At 46.2% G+C, this 22,670-nt stretch overlaps 1 protein-coding gene across 3 annotated transcripts in view; it reads left to right on the top strand.

Moving 5' to 3' along the window:
* Positions 1-22,670, top strand: part of GAS2L1 (growth arrest specific 2 like 1) — a 224,093-nt gene that overhangs the window by 48,312 nt on the left and 153,111 nt on the right. For all 3 annotated transcript variants that reach the window (XM_069214573.1, XM_069214572.1, XM_069214575.1), the window contains exon 3: positions 4,954-5,650. In XM_069214573.1, coding sequence (XP_069070674.1) covers positions 4,982-5,650 — 669 coding nt within the window. In that variant the 5' untranslated portion in view covers positions 4,954-4,981. The remainder of the gene's footprint in view (positions 1-4,953; positions 5,651-22,670) is intronic.

Genomic DNA, 22,670 nt, shown 5'->3' on the forward strand with positions numbered 1-22,670 from the left:
ATACTCTGCTCCCATTGCCCTTTTTGAAGGGACCAAAAGGGACCCTCCCGCTAGGGCAAAAATGAAAAAATATATATTTTTTTGCGATCCTGTGGTACTCCGGCAGGATTGGGGTGGAGGAGAACAAAATGGCAGCCACCATTAAAAAAAAAATGTAAATGACCCCCGGGTGGGCCAGGGCCCAACATTCAATTAATTATTTAGGGAGGTGGTGTGCATGGGGCTCTCCTGCCCTAGCCACTAAATTGCGCGGGGATCCTAGCAGGAGCAGCACATTTATTCATTGCTTCTAGTAAGGAGCGCTCATTTTAATATACAATATTTTTATGATTGTGGTGCCCCTAAAAGAGGCTGGGGCACGACCAAGCATTTAGTTACTGTTGTGGAGAGCTGCAGGGATTGAAGCAGCCCCCCCAGCAACATTAAAAAAAATCTCCTGGGTCATTAAACACATGACCCTAGGATAATGTGCCATATTTTAATAAATGCTCCTAGCTGGGGCTCTATGCTCTTCAGCTGGAGAGGAATGTGTGTGGTTGTTTTTATAATTGCAAGTTGTGGGCTAAAAAATGTTAAAAGAAAGACTCCGAAGGATGTTGGTTTTATTTATTAAAAGAAAAAATGTGTCTGAATCTTTCTTGTAACAATTTTCAGCCCTCAAAATGCAATCATAAAAACAATGTTAAAAGAAAGACTTATAGACATGTTGATTTATTTTGATTAAATCTTCATTATACATTTTTGTTGTAATCACTATTGTTAAACATTGTATTGTGTGAGTTACTGAAATAAACATTTGATTAATAATATTGGTGATTTTTTTTAGAAAGATGATAGATCTTCTTTATGCATAGCAATATGCTTATCCCTTGATAAAGCCAATAGGCCTACTTTTTATATTTAGGTGTTGTGACTCAGACAAAGTCAGTAGGTCTGCCTGAGTGCAGCCAACCACATGCTGCGGAAAGCCACGAGCAGCATAGGGTTGGCTACCTGTTGGGTGTTGGATGCAGGGCCTTTGGTCATGCACTGCGTGGGGTTGGCTTTACATGTGGTAATAAATTCTTATTTTACATTAAAGAAACCCTAGAAAATTCCTTACAGTGATGTTATACTCAGGAACTGTAACTATATATCACTTTACATTTTAAAAAAGCTTAGATATTCACTAAAAAAAACAATGGTTAAAGTAACATTATAATTTGATGAGCAAGAGTGTGAGTTATAGTTAATTTAAAGTGCGCATTACAGTTACTAGAGATAACTGTAACTGGTGAATTTCAGTGTTTTTTGAGTTTAAAATGTTATGTTGTCACAGAAATGTTCACCTAGCTAGAACTTTACTTTAACCTTTGTTTTTTCAGTCAATCTATCTCTCTCTCGCTATATATATATATATATCAAACAGGAGTCATTGCGGCTAGTGAGAAGCTTGTGTATATGGATAGAGGGGAGGGAGCATAAGAAACAAGAGAGAAGCAGAGTCAGAGTAGGATGGTTAGACAGACGTATGGACTGAAGGGTGGACGGGTTGATAAAGGTAAATGGATAGATGGGTAGGTGGACGGATGACAGGACAGACAGTCTGATGAACACGTGGATCGATTGGTGGCTGGAAGGACAACAGGTGAATGATCAGTGGCTAGACAAGCCAATGTACAAAAAGAAAGATGAACAAACAAAAGGAAAGGAAGACATAAGATAGACACAGATATTGGAGAAGACAGACACACATAGTATAGGTATACAGGTTGAGAGGAACTAATCATAAGTAGGGGTGGAATTGAGACAAAGAGTATTGCAGAGAAAGAAAAACATACAGTGGTAATCACAACGCAGTGGCACGCTCGGACAGAGGCAGATAGTGGGAGAACCCCTTGTAGGTCAAGGCAAGGAAAGGCAAAAAAAGAAAAACGGAAAGTGGGAAATGCAGAGTGAGAAGCAGACTTGGAGAGGGAATTTATGTGGCCACGTCGCACGCAACAGCATCCTAGTGTTGCTCCCATGCTAGGACTGAAGCTGAGCACATAGGGCCACCGTGGGTGGAGAGGGTTGATCACCCCTCTTTTATTGCCCTGGGTGTCGGGGGGAGAGGAGGAGTAAGGCCAAGAGGTCTCATAAGGGGTCATCTCCCAGGGCTGGGCCTCTTTAGAGACTGGCTGGGGTCTCGCTCTCACCCGTCAGGAACATGATACAAAAGTAGAGAGTAGGGTGGCAAACTCACTATAAATGAACAAGCTGCAAAGAATCTAGGTGTGTTGGTGCTGAAAACACCAACGGGACAGCTCCAGCTTTTTCAGGATGGGTGTTGGCTATTCAAGGAACTCACCATGAACACCTGGATGGCCTGTAAACTAACCCAATCTGTGTAATCAATACATTTACAACACATTTTATCCACAGAAAGTGTCACTATGGTATTATGTTGCATGCATTGTGTGGTTGTAATTTCAAGGTCCTCACATCCCCAAAGGGCTAGGGGTTGCAATGCTATGCGAAAGAACAAGATAAAGAAACTGAGTGGGAGAGGATTGGGATAAGATGCAAGAGAGAGAACGACAGGGAGGCGGTCACTGAGGCCAGGGGCGAGCCAGGGCAAGGCGCAGGTTGCTGGCAGCAGGAATGTTAGCTGGGCGTGCACTGGTGTTTATGGCTAACTTGTGCTGAAGGTCGTTGCACACTGTTGTTTTTAAAGGAAAAACAAGAAAATAAACGCACAAACAAGGGCGTGATCCGAGCCTTTGAAAGCGTGGGTGGAGGGCGTGAGGCTGTCAGGAGAAGGGAAGGACACATATAATACTTTTCACCTCACCACACACCACCAAGGTCCTATTAACGTGCGAAGGTAGCCACTTACTTCCACCGCCTCTGTCAGACATGAGATGCCCTCCCAGCAAGATAACTCAAGTAAGGGGGCGTGGTTGCCCCTTCCCCACTAATGGTAATGCACTCCCTCGAGCAGGACCATTCAGCACAGAAGCCACCCCCTCTCCCCCCACACCCCAAACAGGGTCTCTTTATCCCCTGCCCTCTCGCTCATCCTCAACAATTCAATCCATGGGGTCCCCGTTCACTCCCACTGCCACGATATATCAATGGATGGGGCGTGAGCGATGCACTGCCCAGAAATAAATTCAGGGGATAAGGTCTCAGATCCACACCCCTTGCCACCCCGACTAATGTGGGTGTCAATCTCAGCAAATACGAGCAGATTCGCCCAAGGCTTGCTCCACACACAAACACAAGGAGGCATCTGTGGCGTAACGAAAGCGGACCCCCCACCCCCTCTCGCAAAGAGCATGGAGGGACGTACCCCCTCCGGACTTATCAACACCAGGCGCTGTGCTTAAGGAGACCCTTGGAGCTCGCCCAACCGCCCCTCATCCCGGGAGCCTTTGTTACGCCCCTTGGAGACATATACTCACAATCCTACACAAACAACCCCCTCCCCCGCGTGCATGCAGACACATACAAAGCTCCCACGCAGAGGCACACTCACCAAATCAAACATAAACACGGACAAGCACACCCACAGCGACAAACCCACCCCTCTTCATCTCTTCCTCCGCCTCTCTTACCCGCATATATAAAGTCCTTAAATATGTAGTAAAATAGATGGAAAAAAATTAGCAACGAAAAATACAACATCTCGACTTCTATCACTTCTATAATGATATACAGAATGGAGTTTCCCGGGGAACCTCTTTTCTCACATTTGTCAACTTGATCTGAATTAATGAAATTAAGGAAAGATTAGCTGTTTAATTTCAGCTTTTCTCTTTCCCTGTTTTTTTTTTTTTTACCTTCACCCTTACCCTCCTCGTGACTGATTGCTCTCCTTTTGTATCTCTTATTTTCTGCCAACCCCGATTGCTGTCTTTCTTCCTCACCCCCTCTCTCCTCCTTTTTTTTTCTCTTGCTCCGTTTTTCTTTTCTCTCTCACTCTAGCACCGCCCTCTTCCTTTCTATTTCTCGGCCTCTTCTGACGCTGTCCCACTCACCCCTCTTTCTATTCCTTGATCTTTCTTTTTCTTCCACGTTTGCCTCTCACACATTCTTTCGATCCCTCTATTTTCTTCCCCTTCTGCTGCTCTATCTCTCTAGCTCTCACTCTTTCTCCATATTTGCTTTTCCTCTTTTCTCTTTTAATCACTATATTTTTGCCCCTCTTTCTCTCTCTCTGTGTTTTTCTTTCCTGCTCTCTCCTCTTACTCTCATTTCCTCATGTTGGTTCCCTCTCTCTTTCTCTCCCCCTCCCTCGCCGAGTCCTGTCTCGCTCTCTCTTGCACACTCCTCTGTATCAAGAAGCCCGCATGTGCCCAGCCTGGTGTTACAGGGCCTGTGAAAAGGAAAGTGGAAAGTTTGAAGGCGCGCAGGCTGCATCCTCCCCTCCCTCGCCTGCTTCCTAGTGTTCCCTTCACTTCCTGTTGTGCGCTGGTGCCTGGCGGACCCACCCACCCTGGGGCTGTCAGGAGCATTGATTGAGAGGTTAGATTGGCTAAGGCAAATCAGCGACCTCTGGCAGCAGGGACGGAGCATTTTGGATGCAACGTGGGCTGGTAAATGGAGATAAAACTTAAATGTGCAACAGGGGAAATATATTGTTTGGTTGACTCTTGAAAAGGGCAGGGAGCCGCTGCGTGGTCTGTGCACTGGTCTCAGCAGACTGCTGCTCACGTCGCAGTTCACTTTGTCACCTAGTAATCTTTTTACAGGCCTCCCACAGTCCTTGGAGAATGACCATTAATAGCGAGACCATGGATTATCCGAAATGTGGTCCCACCCAACAAATGAAGGGGCCTGGAAATAAACTCCCTTGTGCCTCTGAGTTCTGCCATTTACTTGGCTTACAGTGTTTACTGCTGCTGTCTGTAGTACTGTGTTGGTAAGCAGTCTTGTATCAGTTATCAGTGGTATATTTGATTCACAACTAAGTTATTGCTTGCTTTCTAGTGATTGAGAGGTGAACCATTGATTCAAGATGGCTGACCAAAGCAACATCCAGTCCGCCGCATCCAAAAGCATCCGGCCCTTCCGCTCCAGTGAAGAGTACCTGGAAGCTATGAAGGAGGACCTGGCAGAATGGCTGAACACCCTCTACGACCTGGACATCCAAGTGGAGAACTTTCTCGAGGCACTGGAGTCTGGCTGTGCCCTCTGCCAGCACGCTAACAATGTCAACCGGATTGCCCTGGAATTCCAACAGCGCTGCCCTGGGGCGGCAGGCCGCATGAGGCTGCCAAGCACCGATGTCATCTTCCAGTTCCGGAATGTAGTGCCGGGTTCCTTTGTAGCCAGAGATAATGTGTCCAACTTCATCCAATGGTGCCGGCAGGATCTTGGTATCCAGGATGTTCTGATGTTCGAGACCAATGACCTGGTTCTCAAGAAGAATGAGAAGAATTTTGTGCTGTGCCTGCTGGAGGTGGCACGCAGGGGTGCGAGGTTTGGCATGCTTGCCCCAATGCTCATCCAGATGGAAGAGGAGATCGAGGAGGAGCTGAGGGACCAGCTTATGGACCAGATGAGTGATGGTCATCTTGATAACACCAGTAATTTGGTGGGGTATGACCAAGGCAACCAACCTCCAGTTTACCCTGTCCGTCGACAAAGGATCACCATATGCGACCTACGAAACCTAGACGAGCTGGTAAGAAGGTCATAATAATTTTTCCGGTACCTTATTTGTTATTGTGTTTCCCTCTAACCTTTATCTATCCAGGGTGGCAATTTAAAAAGGGCGTGAGTGCCTCCAGTTTCAGTGTGTGTTTGAAGAGTTAACCTGACATGGAAGCAAGAGAGACAAAGAATATATATATATATATATATATAAGAGAGATGACTAATACTGGAGGTTGTACTCGGAGCGGGTGGTGACTTCAGCATGTTCATGCATCAATAATCCACCCAGGCTCAGTTTGAGAGTTCAAATGGCTTTTGAGTGAAAAGCTGGCTGACAGACCATGCAACTTTCGGGAAAGTGTAGATGGGGGATACGATTGGCCTGGAAGTTGCTGTTTGATGACATGTTCTGCTGTGGTTTCAGAGCCTAGATTGCCTTAGCCCTGCAGAATCAGGCAACATGAACAGGGAATGCTACTGAGTTGTTTTCTGCCTGCAGGATACAACTCCTCTTCATGTACGTGCTGGCTGTACAAGGCCACGAGGGATAATTAAATTACGTTTTCCTGCTATAATTCATTAATGTCTTTCTCGATCACATATGACATTTTTCAAGAATTAATTGATCATTACTGTTTAATTATCAAACATTTTATTGGCTTTATCTGAGTGTGATTGAACTAGTTATCTTTTCCTCTTTTGCCAATGAGCTTTTTTCCTCTGGACAATTGGACAAAATAAGTATTTTTTTCTGGTGACCATTGATTTTTTTCAGAGTCAGTCTACCAAGTTTCACTACAGTGTACAAGCTCTATCTGAAACAATTGTGAAAACCTTTAAGGTCAATAAACGAGTTTTTCTCTAGGATAATTTATTTAGTTATCTGCCAACAGGGGCATTTAACTTTTCAAAGAAGGGTTAATTTGTTTCCCCCCTATGAACATTGTTTGAGATTTATCAAACATTAAAGCTTTCTTCATCAGCCAATGTCATTGTTTTTCCTGGAAACTATTTCTTTGCTTTGTGTTTCAGTAAAGCGTTAAACGTTTGTGAGGACGGTTTAAATAAGTTTTTTTTCTGGACCAAGAAGTTCTATTTTAATTATTCTTCTGTATTGCGTTAGTGGCCTTTTAAGGGGGAGTATTTGTTTCTTCTACGGTACCCTTGAGCTTTGTCCCATTTGCAACTTCATGATCTATTCTTACTCAAAGTGATGTGCTTTGACATGGGCTTTTATTAAACCGTTGAAAGTGGTAATAAATAATAAACTAATAACGTATGGTTTGTTTATAGTTGATGCTGCCGGACATCTGGGATAGAAATGCGATCAGAATACAAGTGAACTTCTGAGAATATGCTTACTGTGTATTTACTTGACACGTTTGCTAGTCATACAAAAAACTGGCTCTAATTACAGAAAATCTTTAGTAGAAGAACGTATTGAACCCCGAGCCTGGACATTGTCTCGTGTAGCTATCCTATATGGACCAATCTAAGCGGACAAAGATGTGTTGAAGTTGTATTGCTAGGCAAAAATGTAATTCGACTTTTTTTCCGGCTCCTCTTTTGGTTGTTGATCGATTGAAACGTCCATCAGCTGACACCTCCCCGCCATTCAGCAGAATAAATAGCGAACGGTGGTCTGTGCTTGAGGAGACAGCATGTCAGTGCTGCCAGGGCAGAATCTGTGATGAAGAAGCAGAGGCCATCAGCACTTCTGAAACCATCTATTGACCAGGACTCTGCAGGGGAGGCTCAATGAGGGATACTCTCTACAGAGAGCACAATCGGGGGGAGGTGGCAGCATCCCCTAACTCTGGTGAGATAGCTGAGTGGGTTGATGCATCTGCCAGAGAGTTGTGTAGGCAACTATCAGGCCACCAGTGGTAATCTTGACGGGGTGACAAGGCCATCGGTTGAAGACATTTGAGGGAGTATCTCTAAGGCCAGAACAACAACTACACTGCGGTATTCGTATGGTTAATTTGTGGTGTGGTCATACCAGTGTTCCTTGTTGTTCTAAACATGACGAGTAAGGTAAGCGAAAGGTGGACGTTTTGGTCACATAGCTCTTTGAAGAGATGCCAGGGGGAGATATGGTCACAGTCTGTGTCAAGACTGATTTGCATATGGCTGGGTCCAAACTGGAATGGCATGGTGAGCAAAAAAACTGATGGATTAAACCCAGATCTGTGACTGGGGGTGAATGTTTGATTTGTTCTACATTCCGTCCATCTCATAACATCTGTGTGAGCGGTTTAGAGTGCAGGCCCATTAGATTGAGTATATCTTGGCATGCACACCTCACATTCGTACTACTGTCTATGATGGGCCGTGTTCTGCAGTGCAAAAATGTAACTACATCACCAATTTATCTGTTCATGGTTGTTTAAATAACATCTCTAGAGCCATTATTTCTCATTTATTTGTTTATTGTGTTCGATTCCTTTTCCTCCTACTCTCAAAGGTTGTATGACTTGTAGGCATTTTCTCCCTTCGGATGCTCTGCTCCCCAACCTAAACTGGATCTGTTTGCGGTGCTTGTATCAGGTCATTCATTCACATTCTGCCGTGGGACTGCTGGACCTTTTCTGCAGCATCACCTCAATTACTTTATTTTTAGTTGGTTATTTGTATATTTTTATTTGGTTATTTATAAAGCATTTACCTAGCAGTGTACAAGTCCCAAAATTAACAGAGACAGTGGGCTATGCTCAACCACCATAGACATGCTTTTCTGACAAAATGGAATTGGGATGTTCCAAAACTGTCAGTGTCTGGAAGTACTATGAAGACTGACACATCCTGTATTAGCTCTTTTCCCAGTAGGTGCTACCCATGAACTACATCTGTCAAAAGGCACATCTCTAAACAGTGCATTACTTGTCTAGATCATGTTCTGAGGTCTGCGCTACCTGGGAACTGTAGCTAAGAAGTGCCATGCATCATGGTGAAGCCCCAGCCAGAACAAGCACCAGAAGAGCCGCTTTTCCAAAGTCTTTGCTTTCATATGATTTAATGAGGAGGTACAAGGGACCCAGATTGTGTCCTGGTTAATTGTCATAAGAGAAACCCAGGAGGTTTTATGGCATGGACTCAGAGTGTGCCTAAGTTTCAGGCCCTGACCTCTGAGGATCTACCACTGTTCTTTAGCCTCTTAAACAAACCATGTTGTTCATCCCAGCATAGCTTTATTGTAAGTTGCTGACTGGAGAGTAGTGGCATGCCAGTTTTTAAAGCGAACCAGGACATTTGCGGCAATGTGCTTAGTGTACAGTATGTTGTGTTTTGAACCTGATCCTGAATTCAGCTGTATCCAAGAAGACTTTTTGTTATGGTGCAAATGCCCAAGCATGACAGACCTCGGTCGCTATTAACACTCATTGAATGATTGTTAGCATCCCTTAAAGTTATCTGAAGGTTACAGATTTCATAGGATGCCCATAGCTTGGTGCCTCCACATCCCTTCTGCTAACAATACTATCATTCAGTTCCAGAACGGATGCTCAATTTGACTATAGCATTGAGTTATAGTCCCGGAATAGGAAGTGATGACACCAGATGTTGCTGTATGTCATTCTTCGAGCTTCTATTTTCAGAATCACTTTATTCTCACATCCGGTTGTTTAACAGTTCCGAAGACCTCAGATCTCCGTATCTGAACTTGAAATTGAGTTGAACTGTCTCATCAGCCAGAAAGTGTCTCAAAGATGGTATTGCTGTTTACGCTTTTTTTATGAGATCGTGAAGTCTGCGAAATACCACTTCTTACAATCCCAGTGCTAAAACATGAGGCTGGAACGCGTGGCGCTGAATTCAGCAGCAGTCTTGCAATGTTATCACACTCATAGGGGCAGACAGGGGATCGTAGAGCCTTAATGCGTTAAAGGTAAATGACCTATAGTTGGGTGCAGAATGCCCCTCATAAAAGGTGCCGTTGCACCTGCTGCACTGTTGATAGCTATGGTGATTCTGTTTGCAGAGTGTGAAACCAGTGACAGCTTGGTAGGGCTGGTTCTTGCCGAGCTTATATAGGGAAATATCCCACTCTACTTTGATGCAATGTCCTTCCCATTTATATGACATCATCAAGAAGAACGGCATTTGTAATTAGACGAATGACGTCATTGGTATGTAGAGTCATCGAACGGGGCAAGTAACTGCAAAAGGTGAACGGTTCTCCTGTATAACTAAACGTGAGAGTTACAGTCACCCTTTGGCCCTTTAAAATACAACTATGAGGAATAAAAAAATATTTGAAATCTTTAGCGAGGTACATAAGTAACAGACAGACCCACCCATGAATCTGAAGCAGGCTTGTGAAGCTGCCGTGCGGCTGTCTGCCATGTCTCCGCTGTGCCCTAGTGCTGAGGCCTGGCAGCTGGCTTGGCATCGTGTGGGCAGCGTTAAGTGCAGGTTAGTGGAGGGCAGTGCACTCCGTCGGCTGCGTGGCATCTCGGAAAATCTCTGCTTCGTGTTTTCAGAAGGAAATGTCATTTTTTCCATTGTTGAGAGGCGTCTTTTTTGTAACCTCTGACTTAAGCTGAGGTGCGGATCCTGTGGTGAGAGACAGAGTCTGACCCCGCCCTGGGCGGAGGGCGCTGGCCGCACCTGCCGGAGCAGGACATTCTCTCGCCCCGAAGGGAACCGACGTCTTCTAATGCGATAACCGGTGGAGGAATCGAAAAATGTAGCGCTTTGATTGTGCGCCGCTCAGAGCTCTGCCAGTGGACCCCCCCCCCCAATTCCTTTTCAGACCTCCAGCACAGAAACATACAAACACACCTTCCTCTGCACCTCAATTCTGGGCTAAATGACGTCAGCCGTTTTAATACTATACTATCTTGATTTTATATAGCGCCTAAACCCCAGTTTTGCAGCTATAAAATACCGTGTCTAATGGTTCTCTGTTTACCGACACCGGAATGATCAGATTGGGTTAGCTTTGTGCATACCTTATTACGAGCCCTACAGATCACATCAGATGTTAGCGTGCCAGTCACCTGTCACTGCTGTGACACCCACATTCAGCTCTGCCCTTGCATCCCAGTTGGCCTCCAGCGTTGCAGGCAGATCTAATGTTTGGGACCGATATTAGCTCTCCATCCTAACAATCTGGTTCTGACACGGGCATTGTTGCCTTAGCTTTCCTCACAGAGCAAGAACCACAGACAGGTCATTGCGTGAATGGGTAAAAAGAGGCCACCAGGGAACCTCCCCTTTCCGCCATATCTGTAAAATAACCTCAATCAAGGCCTGTTGGGATCCGGTCTGGAGCATCGGACGTCTGACAGCCCCCGCTGCGCCCTCCGCCCCCGCTCGTGTTGGGAGAGGCAAGCTGCTATTGTGTTGAGGGCCGAAAGGAGACCGCTTTTCAGCTGGGGCGGGGCCCGCTCAAGATAGTGGCCTCCTGGGCCCCTTTAAAAGCCTTTCTAATCAAAATCTTTGTAAAGGCAGTCACGATTACAGGAAGAGACGAGCTGGGGTTGTGGTAAGAGATGACATGACTGAGCTCCCGTGTGACCTCGATGTGAGGAGTTATTTTGGGATTTGTCTGCAGCTGTCACCCCCTCAATAGCGCTCTGCGTCCCCCCGAGAGAGAGAGTGGTCGAAAGAGCCGGGGTGTGTCAGAAAGAGAGCACAAGAGCATTACCCCGGCCCGTCGGGAAAGATAGTGAGAACACGGGACTGTCCACCTCATAAACGGGAAGCGTGCTTACCCTAATACAGGGATTGACAGACTTTTTCCACTTCTTGCCCTCGGCAATACAGTTCTGGCAATTTTCCTAAAACCTGAGCCGTGGCCCCCTCCCTGTGTCATCTGCCGCTCTATTTCGGAATCGAGATCTCTCGCATCCCCGCGCTTCTTGTTAGTCTGTCACTGGGCATGCTCTGCTCCCCCAGGGCTCCTCCATCCACTCCGCCTCCCACGTGCCAGTACCAGAGCCAGCACCCGAATTCCCAACCTGTGAGCACCCGCGGCCTGCCTATACATATACTGTTTACTTTGCAGTTTTTTATAGCTCAAACTCGACCCGCCGGTATTGGAGCGCTTTACATCAGTACCAGTTACATTACACAAGGTCACATGATGCTTTAGGCACGAAGATTGAGTGATTTGCCCACACTCGAAGGATGTTGATCCGACACTGAGACTCGAACCCAGTTCCCCAATTCCAAAGTCGGCAGCTTAGGTCGTGATGCCACATTCTCTCACTACCTTCTATCTACCGCCATCTGGCCCTGTGTAATTTTTTCCCCCCTCTCTCTTCTTTCCCACCACCCCCCCACCCAAAACAACCCAGCTGTTCCGACCATCCTCTCTCTGGAGGACAGCTATTGAGGGGGTGACAGCTGCAGATCAGACCCAAAATAACTCCTGACATCGAGGTCACACAGGAGCTCATTCATGTCATCTCTTACAACAACCCCAGCTCGACCTAGCCTTTAACTGTGGCTGCCTTTACAATTATGTTTAATTAATAAGGCTTTTAAATAGCCCCAGCAGGCCACTGTCTTGAGACGAGCCCCACCCCAGCTGAAAAGTGACCTCCTTTGGGCCATCAACACAATGGCAGTTTGCCTCTCCCAACAGAAGCAACGGGGTTGATGATGGAGAGGGGTCTCTCAGATGTCCAACTTCCCCCTGTCCTCTGAAGTCTGTGTGCATGGCCCAGCTCCCTCTTTCTTGCCCACCGTGTTGCATGGACCTGCCACTGCCCATCCTATCTACTCTGAGTGTTCTGTTGAACTGCCACTGCCTCTCCCACCTGCCTAGGATGGTCAGATGGCTGCCGCCTGTCCCTGCCACTTCCACTCTGCCCGTCCGGGTTGCATGCCTCTAGCCCCTCCCTCCTGTCCTCCATGGTCCTTTTTGCTGCCACTCCCTTCTGCCCTCCATGCTCTGTTGTGCTGCAGTTGCTCCTCCTGCCTGCCCTACGTGGTCTGTTGTGAAGCCCCTTGCCCTGCCCTTTCTTGTCTGTGTCCAGCCCCTCCTCCTCCCTTCTCTCCTCCGTTGTCCTTTGTGCATGACCCTGACCCCACCATGGCAGTTGTGCTGCCACTAACCCTCTGCTTGCCATGCATGGTCTTCTGTGCTGCCACATCCCCTCCCACCTGCCCAGTGTGGTCAGCTTTCTGCCCCAGTCCCCTCCCACCTTCCCCATTGTCTCTTATAATCTCACTTTTGCCCTCCATGGTGTGTTGTGCTTCTAGTGCCCATCCTGCGTGCTCTTCATGGTGAGCTTGCTGCTCCTGCCCCCTCTCCTGCAGTTTCCTTGTGCAGGCCCCTATCCCCTCCATCCTGCCTTGATATAATAAAAATATGTTTATAAGAAAAAAATATATAATAATAATATGATATAATAAAAAGGCATTATTTAGACATCATGGTAGCACATAGCACGGAAAGCGTTATGCATAGCCAGTGCAGCGCGCTTGTACCCTGCAAACAAACCTTCCGGCACAACATGTATAATCGTCCAGTGTCTCCACATTATGAACCCACGGCAATGACAACGTGCAGTAAGGTGTTGTTCATATCTGTAACTGGGGTGCGTGAGTGCCTTAGAAGCGTGTTCCTATGTGGAATCTCATAAAGAGAGTGCAATATGCATGCTCATGGATCGCGGTGTAAGGCATAATGTGAACAAAAACACTTGTACAAATCATGATGCAACATTTTTGTGAGTGTCATGACCTCTGGCATACTTATCTTGCATTGATCTTTAGCAACATGGATCCTCTGTGCGGAGAGCGGGGCCTGTAGTCAAAATTTGGGGAATATTGGTAGTTGGCAAAAAATGACCCAGTTATTTTGCTAAAGTATTGCTGGAATCTAAATCATTATTTGGAATTATGCTCCTGTAATCTTGGTCAAGTCGTTGTTGATAGGCTCTCTCCCCTGACTTACTTCATCAAGATGTCTTGCCCATCTCAGTACCTTTACCATCCTCTGGAAATCCAGGTGTTACTCACCCATGATGCATGAGCACTATCTTTGTGAGATTCCAAGTAGGAACACGCTTCTTGGGGAGGCACTAATGCTCCCTGGCTAGAGATATGAACAACACCTTACTACACGATTGTTATTGTGGTGGGTTTGTAGAGTTGGGTCACAAGATGATAACATATGTTGTGCCGAGAGGCTGGTTCAAGCATGATTTGACATTTGCATGGCACAAGCGTGCTGCGCTGGCTATGCATAACACTTTCTGCCCTATGTGCTACCATGATGTCTAAATAATGCCCTTTTATTATATCCAACCTAGACTATCGATCATATTGGTGAAAATCGTAAGTTACGAATAAAGAACACTAATATTGCATCCTTAGCACACATGTCGCCACTGGCTAGGTTTTTCTTAGCAACATGGTCCTTAAAAAAGCAATTGTGACTTTGTGGGCACAGATAATTGGCTGAAACATGTCGACCTAGGATGTGGGTGATCATTATAACCTCATATCAGATCCACCATCACTGGTTTTAACTCTGTCAAAAGTGTCCACAATTTATATAACCTTAAGGGACAGTCCACCTTGAGGTAGTTTTGGCTCTGTCACAACTCATAAAAACCTGCTCCACTGTCATTCAAGCATTGCAGCACACCCGGATGCACCAGGCATCTCGGGTGGGAACTGTATGATGAAGCATGCCACAAGTTAGGTTAGTGGGTGAGGGTTCTTTAAAAACCTAATGAGGGCTTTTCTCTTGAGACATGAGTATAGGGCATTTTTGATGCTTTGTATTTTGATATAGATTTTTAAGCAAAACGTAAATCACAGCTTTTCATTCAAAATGCAAAAGAGCATTAGCAACTACCACAGAAACATTGTAAAACTTTTAAAGGGTTGTGTTTGGATACCCCAGCCCACTTCGGGTGACATACTCCGGCAGGGATCAGGTCATGAGGGGCAGTAAGGAGTTGTAGGACAGTTACTTTGACACCAAAGCAGTCTCCAGCCCAGTTACAGGCTCTATGGCTGAACTGTCATAGAGTTCAATGGAGTGGTTCTGATACAAGGGATACAGGATGCTGTAGGGTGCTGAGAAGGATGTGCAGTCAATGGGTGGCTTCCTCGGGCTACTCCTTGGTCCACTGTCATGGTGGGGTGATCGATGCCCCTCAAAGTCTGGTTGGTCCAGCAAAAGTCCAGTTACTACTGGACTACTGGTCTCCGTTCACAACAAAATTAATGGTTCCCTTTTTCAAGGGGCATTGTGTCCTCCTTGGGTGACCAAACCACACTCTAATGACTCTCTCAGTTTGGCCAGACTCGGGTGCAACATTTGACTTTCAGAACTTGGTCTCCCAGCTACACGACTGCGTTCAGTGGCGATCAAGTGATTGTGGCTAGTGATTTCCCATGGTGGGCTTCTTCGGCTTTTGTGTCCCTGGTGCTGTAACAGGAAGTCAGCCAACTGACTGTTGGAGTTCAACTCTTATGTCTGGGGCTGGGCCAGGTACCACAGACACAATCCTCTCTTTGCTACCCCAAAGATCAGCAGGTTTAGTCCAGCAGATGGTGCATCATGTCTTGCCAGGTCCAGGAAACAATTGGGAAATCCTTCTTCAGTCTGCTCTCCAATCCACTCATGATCAGAGGCCTGGGGTTAGGGGTGCCATATTTATGTTCAGAAAGTGCCCTCAGAGATGCTGTGGTCCCTAGACAATGATTTACAAGCACAATTCCTGTCTGATGACAACGTACTGCAATCTGTGGACTCTAGCTATCTCAGAGTACATTATTCGGCTTATTCCCAAGATGACTCTCCCCTTCTCTCTGTGTGTGGAGCTTGGTAGCCCAACCTAAAGGTGAGGCTACCTGAGGGCTACAAACCCACTAGTTTCGCAGCTGGTCTTCCCCTTTTGTCCCCAATGCCAACCCATCTACCTGAACCAAAGAGCAGCCCCTTTTGTGTGTGTCCACCAATAGCCCTTCAAAGGTGGCTTCTTCTTTGAAGCTCGCCTATTCCTATGTGGCTTCCTTCCAGGGGGAGGTAACACCTCTTCCAGTGGCAGGCCTCTATTGTTCCAGCTCCTGGGAGCCATTTGCACTTCTCCCCAGGAGGGCAGAAGGCTGTCTTGTGGCCAGCATCTGTAAATGGCCACTGGAAAATGTGGGCAACAGAATGGCAACTTTCTAAAAGTTGCATTTGTTTAAAAGTTGCAATAAGCTCAACTTTGGCAAAAAGTCGGGCTTAATGTAATGATTATTTTTTAATACCTTGAAGTACCAACTTCAGTAGTCCTATTCAGCAGTTAGCACAGTTGAGTTCTCAGCGGGTAACCCTGTACTAGCCAATGGTGCTACAAGTCCTTCTGCAGTAAAAATGTTTTAGTTTTTTTCTTTTTTTTTACTGTCAGTACATTTAAAATATGTCCTGCTTTTTAATAAACAGCGCCTTGCCTTAGGGCTCGATAGGCCTGGTGTAGGGGAGACATTTATATTGAAAAGGGATGTTTGGGCTTTGCTCTTGGTTTAAATGACAAAGTTGAGTTAGCAGTTTAAAACTGATATACCAGTCTGCAGTGGAAAGCTGGGAGACATGTTTCCACATTGCCACATCCAGGGTGGCACAATAAGTCCTGCTGCCCTGTGCCCTGGTGGGACTCTTTAAATTACAGCCTCTGGGTACCCATCATACCATATGCTAGGGACTTATAAGGAAGTAAAATTATATCAATTCGGCACAAGCCAATCAAACATATACTTTTAAGGGTCATAGCACTGGCACTGAGGTCTGGTTAGCAGACCTGGGTGCCCTTTTAGATTCGAAAAATACAGCAGCATCAGCCCAAACCCTTGGGGGTGAATGTGCAAAAAAGAGACATTTCCTTACAGGCACCCTTTATACAGTTTAGCAGCGAAAAAAAGCAATCACAGTTTGAGGTTAGAGGGACCCTCAGATCTCTGGGCCCCGGTGCCACTGCATCTCCTGCTCTGTTGTATCGGTAGCTACGCCCCTGAGGAGGGGTCTGTGTCTGAATGTAGAGAGCATGAATGGTAGCGCAAGAAGAGATCGTATAAATAGGGAAGGAAGCCTAGAATATGAAGTAGCGAGATGAGCAAGGGGCGTAAATGTGTGTGAGTGGGAATAAGAATCTACAGAGGGGTGCACATGTGACAATGGCGCATACGAGAGGTGAGAGGGAGTTTAAATAAGAGTGTGGATGGAAAATAGGTGGTGTAAATGGGAAAGTGAGTGTGAGGGAGTAAGGAGTGTAAATAGTAAAGTGAATGGGAGAGAGGAGAGTGTGTAAATAGAAGGGGAAAGTCAAATATGAGGTTATGATTGTAAGAAGCTAGAAGGGGTGTAAACAGGAGGGTGAATGGGGCAGAGCAGAGTGTGTAAATAGAGTGAATAGTAGAAAGGAGAAAGAGTGTAAATATGAGAGTGAGTGGGAATGAGTGTATATAAAAGTGAATGGGAGAGGTGAAAGTGAATAATAATTTGAGACTGGTTGTGGCAGAGGGGTTGATGTAAGGAAAGGACACGGGAGGAGGAGAGCGTGTACATTGGAGAGTGAATATCGATATGGCTGTAATTGCATAATGAGCGGCGGGTGAAGTGTAAATAGGGAGGTAATGATTAAGAGAGTACAAATAAACGAGTCAATTGCACAGATGTGTAGGAATGTAAATGAAAAATGGTTGTGGGGGTGCAAATGGGGGAGTGTGTAAATAGGAAAGCGAATGGGAGAGGAGAAAGAAATATGTTTGGGGACGAGAAAGAGGAAAGAAGGTGAAAAGTAAAGCAGTGAGCATGGTAGAAGGCGGGATGGCTACATCGGAGAGAGGAGAGTGAGAGAAAATGCCAAAGTGCGAATGAATGTAAGAGATGAGAAGGAGCTTAAATATTATAGTGAAAGTCAAGGGGGAGGAGTGCTCTTAGTACAAGGGCGTGAATGGGTGAAGGGGATACACATGAAAGGGCGTGAACAGGAGAATACAAACACAAGAGGGCCCGGGTGGCGAAAGGGAGAGTGCGAATAGAGACAGATGGGAGGGAGAGTAAGTATGGGTAACTGGATTACAAGTGGGTCTGGTTGTGCCAGGGACACAGTGTGCATGGGGAGATCTAGGACACAGTGGGAATGGAACAGAGGAGAGGGGGTCAGTGGGAAAATCTCGACGGGGGAAAGACGAAGGGTTGCAATTAAACGACTGTGAACAGAAGAGAAGATGGCGAGTCACTAGCAGGAGACCTCGAAGGAGTGGGGCGGAGATGTGAGCGGACATGGGCGGCCGCGCAGGGCCAGCGAAGGCTGCAGGCATCAGTGGCCGGGCGGATTGAGGGGGCGCAGTGGCCCAGCTGATAGAAGAGTCCCCAGTGAGCCCTTTTATCGTTTGATGGTTTCGGAGCCTCTGGGGGCTCGGGTGAGAATGAGCTCCGGGCCTCTGACTCAGCATATGCAGTCATTCTGTGCTTAGGGAGGGGGAAGAGAGCATGGGCCCGGGAGAGTGTGCGGATATCCGCGTGCCGCGGAGAGAGAGAGAGAGCAGGCCCTGACCAGAAATCACTTCCCAATGTACAACCTCCGGCGTTCCCGAGGAAAACCACGCGTGCTCACATTGCGCCTGTTCGACACTTGGCGTGTGAGGACACGTTTCTCTAAGTGGGCCTATGTGTGTCTGTAGCCAGAGGTAAAAGTAGGCGAGATCTGAGGTGCACGACCTGTCCGTATTTTTTAATTTTTTTTTTTTGAGGACAGGATGGTTAATTCCAAAAGTTAAGACACCTCAGATGAACGAAATGGATGTTAGGGAGTCAATCTCCACTGCTGCGAAGTCTAGGGAGGGACAGAGAGTGAAAGAAGAAACAAGCCGTGCCAGGGTTCTGCCGCCTGGAAGAAATGCAAGTGTGCGCAGTTGGTTAATCTGCAGATGTAAAAGCTGCTTGGATGTTGGCATTCTTGAAGCTTCGTGAGGACAACGATTAATTCTTTTTTAGGGATATTCCAAAGGTGTTAAAAACTGACCCATGGAGTGTCTGCTTTTAATAGACCGTTATAAAAACTGTTTACACTCTCAGTCTAGCACTAAAATCTATATTTTGGAAGCACATTTTTTTCAGTCATATCTATATCTTTTTTGCTCATTTTCTGACAGCGCTGGCAAGCTTAAAATAATGAAATATGCACAGTGCTTTCTATCACAGGCTGGGGCCTCAACACTGAAAACACCCGCCACTGTTCCTCACTGCACCAACAAACATGAACAGGGACCACATTAACCAATAGAGGTTTCATAACCTAAAATAGCGCACCTCTCTCGGATTAGTTTAACTTGCCTTTATTTTTCATTTAAGGTGTGTGTTATTTGAAATGCAGTTACCTGATGGTGCAGGACCAACAGCACAGAATGCTTTGTTCTTTTGAACGACACCTTAGATCCCACCCATTGCTCTCAAGATTACAGTTCACATACATTTTTTATTGCACTTCGAACACTGTCTGTACAGGGGCATGCACGTGTGAGCACACATTTCTTCTATACATGGACCTTCATATCTCTAGCATTGCCATGTACATGTGTGAGCACACATTTTTATAGGTGGGCCTACATGTGTCTGTACAGGGGCATGCGCACTTGTGAGCACACATTTCAGTACATGGGCGTACTTGTGTCTGTAGCAGGGGCATGCACACGTGGTTCACAGATTTCTATACATGGACCTACTAGTGTGTTTAGGAGGGTCATGCTCATGGGTGAGCACATATTTCTCTACACGGGCATACCTGTGTGTCTAGCAAGTACATGCATATGTGAGCACACATTTCTATAGATGGACCTACATATGTTTCTAGCATGGGCATGCACAGATGTGTATACATTGGCTCACATATAAGTACAGGTAGTGTCTCCACGTTGGGTGCATATTGCCTGCATTTAATGTTAGAAATGAACATGAAGCATTAGACCGCTTATGAATAATTTTCTGCACCCGAGTCATAGAAGGCCGTTCCTTTCAATCTGCACCTGCCAGGTCAAGTATTTCCTGCAGGTAGGGCATGGACACATTTTTATACACTTATTGAGAAGAAAGTAAGAAAACAACTTAATTTGGGACTTGCCCAAGATTCCTTTAAGAACTAAAAGCAATTTTGGCTGGACCAATACACTTCATTTTTTGAAGAAGCAATCAAACCTGGTTCAGTGCCTAATGAAATCCGGAAGGCAGGCACAAAGTCAAAGACTGGTACATTAAGTACTTAAAGATCTAGCATTAAGGAATTCTGAAATGCAACTTTAAGAACCATAATTTAGAACATAAGGACAGCGAGATCTTGTTAGTATGAATGAGCAATGGACACAGGTGTAAAGCGCCATAGGAAATCAATTAGCTCTGTTAATTGTATGGAAATCAAGTACTTTTCTAATACATGAACTACTGTCTAGTAAGGTCAATTTTTTAACTGTTACATCTAAGATGAGAGGTGAGCAAGGCCTGCTCTAATGACTGTGCCTGGTTTATGCTAATGTTTGACCTTCTGCTGGACTGGTGACACTGTGTCTTATTGGTTTCGTGCATGAAACAGATGCCAAGACAATTGCACGGAATTTGTGGCTCTCAGATTTAATTTTACTTCCCTAAAACAGATCTGTCCCTACTTCTGGCTTCTGTGCCAGCTGCCACTGCCGCTGCATGGTAATACATGCTTAGCTCGAATTAAATAGCGAGAAACACGATTAGTGTGAACCACTCAGTTTTAAAAACAATTTATCTGAGTGGAAGGGGTTTAAAAATACAAATATTGCCTTTTAATTTAACAACCAATTCACTTAGTTGTAAGAGGGGGTTGGGAGTGAAAGACAAAGGGATACGTTTGTGATGGAGAAAAGTCAGGGTTTTGGGTTTGGGGAGGGCATGCAATGGTCAGGTGGAATCTTTGTGCATTGTGTGTTTGCTGTAATGTTAACATAATCTTGATTTCCTCTTAAGTCTAACATCGTGTTACCGGAAAAGAAGTCGACTTAGGTGAAAATGTTCAATAAAATCAAGCAAGTTTCTGAAATCCCCAGCGCACTCCTCTCTGGAAGCCACAGAGTATGGAAACCAGCCAACGGCTGTTGAGGTTTGGTCGCCATAGCGACGCCGGGATGCTTTGTCCTCCAAGGCTGCAGCTGGAGTGTGGTTGGGATGGGAGGGGTCGTAAATGGTCCAGATGTGCTGCTGCAGTGCAGATAAAAACAAACATCAAAAGTAATGACCAACAGACACATGGTATGGAGGCTGCTGGCAGCGTCTGGCCTACTTTCAGCACATGCAGTTATCGCAGGAAGCTGGCCTGGTGTGTTTAGGGTACCTGCGGTACTTACACCTTATACCAGTTCCAGGAATCCCCTCTCAGTGAAGTGTAGGCAGTGTCTAGAAGCCAGGCTCTCTAGAGGTAGCTGTGGATGAGCAGCAAAGACATTTCTAGGAGACATGCAAAGCTCATGCGATACCACTACAGTCACACAGTACTTACACACAAGAAAGAAAACACTTGTTTATACTAAAAATAAAGGTACTTTATTTTTGGAACACAGTATCAGAAAATACAAGAGAGGCAACCCTCCATAGGAGGTAAGTAAATACAATAAATATATATATACACTAATAAACAGAGGCATAAAAAGGTTAGAAAACAGTGTAAAATAGCAATAAACAATAGTAGCCCTAGGGTGAGCCCAAACCATATACTAAGAAAGTGGAATGCAAACATAGGGCCCCCACCTAGGTAAGTAAATCTGGTAGAGGGGAGCTAGGAGTACGAGGATACAACACAGGTAAGTAATGTAATACCCCCCAGCGACCAGGAGTGCAGGAGTAAAACACTGGATTTCATCAAAACCACCCCAAAGGACAGAAAGAAGAAAAATAAGACACCCGGAACACTCTGCAAGGAACCAGCAGTGGATTACCAAAGATGGAGACTGTGGGGAGGGGGGACCAAGTCCAGAAGTGTCTGTGGAGTCCAGGGGGAGTACAAGATACTACCCACCGGGAGGAACCTTTTGGAGTTGGGCGATGAAGAAGGAAGACAGGGCAGCACTGCAGCACAGAAGCCGGAGAAGAGTTTCTGATGCATGCAAAAGGTGTCCTACGCAGGAAGCTGGATTGCAGATGGGTGTCAGGGAAGGATTTCCACCAACAAGCCTTGGCAAAGGCAAATTCGTGGTTGTAGGAAAAGAGGTGCTGCCGGGGACCAGCAAGGTCCAGGAGGACTCTACCCAGGAGGGGAAGTCCCAGGGGGCCCTCCGCTTCACAGAAGGCCCACAGGAGCAGAGGCAGCACCCACAGGTGTCCCACAGGACAGGGACACAGAAGTCACAGAAGCAGCCCACGCAGCATCACAGAAGTTGCTTGCACGTCGCAGAGGACCACGCAGAGGCCAAGGAGTTGCAGGAGGGAGTACCAGGAGTTGGAGCTACACGTTGCCTGAAGTTCCCCTTTGAGGTGAAGCAAACGAACCTTGGCAGCTGCAAAGGACACAGTGCACCCGGTACTGTCTTGCTTGGAGTGGAAAGGGAGCGGGTCCGGCTGACGTACCACCACCAAAGTGTGACAGCTGTTAAAGAGGACCAAGGGAGACTCTCTGGACCACCACCCGTGATGCAGGACCCATGCCGCTCAGGATTAGGGGAGATCCACACAGCTGGACATTGTTGCAGCCAGGTACCTGTAGATAGTGATGCATTCACCACAAGGGAGATTCCTCCTTCTTCTTGTGCAGGCTGAAGAGTTGCAGTCTTCTGAGGATACACGGCCAGGGAAATGTTGCAAAGCTGGCAGGGATTCTGGATACAATGTTGCAGAAGAGTCTTCCTCGTGGATCTGCTGCTTGTAGGTTCCTGGAGGGTCTAGTCGCGGTTCTAGAAGGCAGAAGTCCAAGCAGAGGTTGCAGATGAGTCCTGCTGGAATCTTTCAAGCCGAATCTGAGGAAGACCCTATATAGCCCAAAGAGTGGGATTGGTCACCTAACCAGGTAACTACCTATCAAAGGGTGTCTCTGACGTTACCTTCCTGGCTTGGCCACTCAGATGCTCCCAGAGTTCCC

Source organism: Pleurodeles waltl, chromosome 11 (genome assembly GCF_031143425.1).
Source record: "Pleurodeles waltl isolate 20211129_DDA chromosome 11, aPleWal1.hap1.20221129, whole genome shotgun sequence".
Classification (NCBI taxonomy): domain Eukaryota; kingdom Metazoa; phylum Chordata; class Amphibia; order Caudata; family Salamandridae; genus Pleurodeles; species Pleurodeles waltl.